Source organism: Mus caroli, chromosome 8 (genome assembly GCF_900094665.2).
Source record: "Mus caroli chromosome 8, CAROLI_EIJ_v1.1, whole genome shotgun sequence".
Classification (NCBI taxonomy): Eukaryota; Metazoa; Chordata; class Mammalia; order Rodentia; family Muridae; genus Mus; species Mus caroli.
The window spans coordinates 8174210-8179546 of NC_034577.1; the positions used below are offsets into that span (position 1 = coordinate 8174210).

Consider the following 5337-nt stretch of genomic DNA (forward strand, 5'->3'; position numbering starts at 1 on the left):
TGGAAACTATTCTTGATACATACTGGGAGTGTACAAGTGTCTCACAGAAGTTTCTCTTTTCTTCTCTAGGCGCAAAGGTTTATATAACATAACACTCCCTCGAACAGGGAGCATACACTCGTGTGCTCGTGTGCTCGTGGGCCAGTTTTGCAAAGTGGTATTTACAGGTTCAGTTGGCCAATCGCGTCAGCGGCCAGCAGCCTCACATTNTTGGCTATTAAGAAGCACACTCTTCCATAGCACTGTGGCGAAGGAGAGAGTCAGAGGGAAATTATAACTCCCTTTGGAAACAGTAAGAAAGGAAGTGTTCCCTTATAGAACTCGTGGGACACAGTGAGGGCTCTCTCCAGAGGGAGTGGGAGCAGAATGGGAGGGGGAAGGGGTGGAGTCTTGGAACAAGTGAGGTATTCTGGGGACTTGCAGGGGACTGAGAGTTNAGTCAGGGCAGTTACCCAGAATTCTGATTGCTGTCAGGAGCAGGGTGACTCCTGGGTTTTGGACAGAGGACCTCAGAGTCTCTCTGTAGGTGGCAGGGGCTTTACATTTGCATCTTGCCCTTCCCTCCTGAGTCTTCTGGAGCTGGGGTAGGGCACACAGATGCTGTGCATGGTGGGCTTGAGGCACCGATGAGGGTCCCTGAGCTCTGGAAACAGCCTTTACGGGGTACACAGACNTGCCCAAACTTTGTCCCACACAAAGACGTGTTTTTAAATCTGTTGGCCAGCCAGAAAATTTGCCCTCAGCCCAGGAGAGGAGTTAAGATCCCTGTCTTTTTAGGCAATTGCTAGTAAACATCTTTGGGGTGGAGAGAGATAGGGCCTTGCTATGTATGCAGCCAAGCTGCTTTTGAACTCCTGATCTTCTTGCCTCTTCCTCCCAATAAATAGTGGGATTACAGGCTCATGTTCAGGTACAAAATACTTTTGGTAGGCAGGTCAGGAGCAAAAGCTGTGATGTCACGGATGGGGTGCCCATACGTGTGAGCGAGTGTCCTACAGCAGGCATGGAGAGACAAAGGAAGGCAAGCTGGGGCTGGGGCTCACTAGGTAAAGTTTTTGCTTAGCATGCACAAAGCCCTGGGTTCAATTCTCAGCCCCACATAGAACAGAATGGTGGCACACATCTGTCATTCCAGCACTGGAAAAGCAGAGGCAGGGGGATAAGGTCATGATTGTCCTCAGCTATATAGGAAGTTCTAGGGCAGCCTGGGCTCCATGAGACCCTGTCTCAGTGAATGAATGAATGAATGAATGAATGAACTTGGGGGATGGTGGTGGTGGTGGTGCTTGCCTATGGAGCAAGTTCTAGGACAGCCAGGACTACACAGAAAAACCCTGTCTCAAAAAACAAATAAAGGGATTGGAGAGATGGCTTAGCGGTTAAGAGCACCTATCGCTCTTCCAGAGGTCCTGAGTTCAATTCCCAGCAACCACGTGGTGGCTCACAACCATCTGTAATGGGATCTGATGCCCTCTTTCTGGTGTGCATTCATAAATAAAATTTAAAAATGAAAAAAAACAAACAAACAAGCAAACAGAAAAGATGAAAGCAAGAGGGACTAGGAACAGACACAATGATGAATCCCTCAGATTCCATGAATCCAGGATGCACTTCTGCAGCTCAGGATGCTGCAATGAGGGAGCAGCAGGAGTAGGTAGCTTCTCACCTTGATCTCTCTGTTGGAACCACAACCCAAGGCCCTCATGGAGACTCTCCAGAGTCTGGCCCGGAGTCACAGACGGTGATGGTTGGATTCCCAAAGGAGCCACCCTTCTGAAGGATTCCACATCAGCGCCTGTAGAGCCAGACACATATNAGAGTGTCCTTGGGCACCATCACCTTCTGACGGATGGTGGGAAGCTCCATCCCTTCCCCCAGTGGGATGTACCTGAGGTGGGGTGCTGGGGGCAACTCAGACGATCTGATTTGGGGTTGGTATGCCCCAACAAGCATGTTTAAGCCGTAACTNCCAGTACCCATACGTGGGACTTTATTTGGAAGCAGGGTCTCTATATGTCATCAAGATGGAGTTACCCTGGGTCAGAGAGGGTGGCTTCCCCTGTGACTGGCATCTTCCAAGGACAGNGATGTTTAGACCTAAGCATAGAAAGGACGCACATGCCATGAGAAGTCAGATGGAGATTGGGGAGTTAATGTGTGAGCCAAGGAAGGATGTCCAAAGACGAGTGGCCCCTGCAGAGATAAGAGGGGACCTTGACAGATCCCCACACACACCTCTATGAGGGACCAGTCATTCAGATGCTCAATGATTTCAGCCTCTAAACTATAATAGAACGTATTCTTGCTGTTTTGAGCTACTTCATTTCCTGAAGACGATGGCAATCTCAAGAAATAATCCAGGACTCAGTGGGGGTACACCAATGCCCAGGGGGTGATCGGCGGGTAAGGAGCAAAAGCTATGCTATGACTGATGACTGCTTATCACTGCAGCCATATCCAACCTTCCCATGTCCTTGTTTAGCCAGCACTGACGCTATGAATCTGGACTGAGGCAGGTATGTCGGAGGGGACCCTAGGAAGTAGCCACACAAGAAAGGAGCCTGAAGCCACATCTCTCATCAGCGGAGACCATGCTGGCACACGTACTGCGTTAGGGTTCTCTAAAGAAATGAAGCCACAGAATATCACACAGCAGTAAATGGTACATTCTTAGGTGTCCAAGTGTATTAGCTAACATCTATCAATCTAGCAATTACCGCCTGTCTGTCAATCATCTATTATCCATCNATATCAGCCAATCAGCTGCTTGTTTAAGGAGAGATCCATCACAAGGTNCTGGCTCAGGTGTGTAGGGAAGATGGCTAATCCACTCCTCCAGGAGGCTCAGGCTGGAGTGAGGGCTTCTGACATTCCAGTTGGTGTTTCTCTACCCACAGGGAGAAGGGCATCTCCTCTCCTCAGTCTTGTAGCAGGGATTTAGAAAATGCCGAGGAAATTTGACCAAGGGTTCACCTTGGACACCAGAAGTGCTCAGCGAAGCTCCTCAACGACACAGTTGTGAGCAGGGCTACTTTCTAGGATCTCCTCCAAATAATGATTTGAAATTAGCGTGTACTGGGGTTAAAAGAAGGTGATCTGTAAGGTTATCATTTAGCAGCTTAGGGGCTTTTTTCCCAGAATGAACGGGTGTAGTCAATGGTCCAGTCTGACCATTGGTTCCCAACTTCCTCTGTCTGTTAAGTCGGCCTCTGCCTGGCTTCCTTAGGTCACTTGACAGTCAATATATATAGCTTTCTTTTTGTACTGCGTGATAAGGCCAGACCTANTCTAACAGGATTTAAAAATNGTAATGAGTAAATTTTCCAATTCAGCAGTAGGGAAAGTTTCTTCTGGGTTGAGCAGCTTTGGTCGATAGGCTCGGGCGGTGGTCAGTTTTGCATTGCCACTCTCTGGACCTCCACAGGGAAGCAAGATGGGAAACTGGCTGATGTGGGGCTCCTAGGGCAGGAGGATCTCATATGTAACCAGGAAAATGGACAAAAAGTGAGGCTTGGGTCTGTCGGTGGTAAAGACACCTTATTACGGCAGTGGTTGGTCAAGGCTGGCTAGCACTGCACTGAAGGCAGCTGCCACCACAGAGAAGCTGGCCCTCAACAGACTTCACACTATTTTAATGCTTTGTTTCTGTCTGGAACAGAAATGTAGTCATTTAACCAGAAGATGCTATTAAATGCAATCGATGGTGGTGATGGAAGCACCTGGAGAATGCAGGGGAGAGAGTCGAACCTGTGATCATTTTTTTTTGTTTTGTTTTGTTTTTGTTTTTTGTTTTTTTAATTGACAGCATCGCATGGCTTCTAGCCTTGAGCAGTTACTGGATGAACGTGCGTGCCTGGCCCAGGGGAAAGGTCTCCTGGGACATTGCAAGCTCTATTTTAAACTGTTGAGGAGTGCCAGCCAGCAGGGAAAGCATAGGACCAGTGGTGGGAGTAAGTGGAAATCTAAGTCGATTGACGGTGAGCCCTCACCTACTCCCCCCTCCCCCCAAGGCTCCTGTCACACATCCTTAGCGCTGGAAGAGGACGCCCAAGTTCTGGGCCTAAACGTGGACAGCACGCTTTCCAGCGGACACCCACCCGAGGTTGCGATCGCTGGACACGTCACCGTCAATTTCACGAGGAGTCATGCAAGGCTTCTGGCTACTAAGGTCGTCCGCGCCCGCCGCCCCCCATCTCCGCTCCCGCTCCCCGCCTCCAGTGGCCTTGCAGCCAGCCGCTTAGCATCGCGCCCGCGTTCCCGACGCTCGTTCCTGCCTGAGTGAGACCCATCTGGTCACAGATCTAACGAGCATGTGCGTGCCATCCCCGCCGGCTGGCGAGGTGGCGAAGAGACGCCCGCGCCCCGCAGTCGGCGGGCTAGCTCAAGAGAGCATTCTGGGAAGCGCTTACTAATCGCGCGCCGCCCTACCCACAAAGGCGCGCAGCCCCGGGGCGCGCGGGCGGCGCAGGTGAGCGGGGGGCGCGCCAGCTGTCGTGCGCCGGGGCTGGCGCGGGGTGCGCGCGGGCGGCCGCCGCGTCTTTCTTCTCCGGTGATGTCATCGGGCGACGGCGGCCGCGGCCGGGGGGCGGCGGCGGGGGCGGTGCCGGGCGCCCGCAGGTTCCTGCGCNGCTAATGAAAAGGCACTTGACAGCGGGCCAGGGCGCGCGCGAGCCCGCGGAGCGGAGCGGGACCTGCTGGGCCGGCCGGGCCAATCGCCGGCGCGCGGCCGCCCATGGGCGCGGAGGCGGCGGGGGCGCGGGTGGCCGCGGCCCGGGCCGCTCCGAGGTGATCGCGCGCGGCGCCCCCTCTGTGCGCGCAGCCCGAGCCGCCGCAGCGATGAATTCTGCCGAGCAGACCGTTACGTGGCTCATCACCCTGGGCGTGCTGGAGTCGCCCAAGAAAACCATCTCGGACCCTGAGGTCTTCTTGCAGGCGTCGCTCAAGGACGGGGTGGTCCTATGCCGGCTGCTGGAGCGTCTGCTGCCCGGGACCATCGAGAAAGTAAGTGGCCATGGCACGGTCTTCGGGTGGGTCCCCGGCCCGGGCGGGCGGCGGGGCGCGCGGGAGCACCTGGCGCGCGCCGGCTNGGGGCCCGCGCGCCCTCCTTTGTGCGCGGACCCGGCGGCGCGCAAGGCGCGGGGACCGGCGGCGGGAGTTCGGGGCGCCATTGTGTGCGGGGCGCCGGGAAGGGGACCCGCCCTGAGAGCACAGACAGCGGAGGGGGCCGCGGTGACGCTCGGGGCCGGCTCGGGGTCACGAGAAGGAGAGTTGGCTGTGCCGGCGGCGGTGGGGTTCTGCTCCACCCTAACGTGAAGTTGGGAGGTCGGCTTCGCCCCT

At 54.7% G+C, this 5337-nt stretch overlaps 1 protein-coding gene across 1 annotated transcript in view; it reads left to right on the forward strand.

The window, feature by feature from the left end:
- The first annotated feature begins 4758 nt into the window (after positions 1-4758).
- Arhgef7 (Rho guanine nucleotide exchange factor 7) overlaps positions 4759-5337 on the forward strand; it is a 118865-nt gene continuing 118286 nt past the window's right edge. The window contains exon 1 of the mRNA XM_029480659.1: positions 4759-5001. Coding sequence (XP_029336519.1) covers positions 4837-5001 — 165 coding nt within the window. The 5' untranslated portion in view covers positions 4759-4836. The remainder of the gene's footprint in view (positions 5002-5337) is intronic.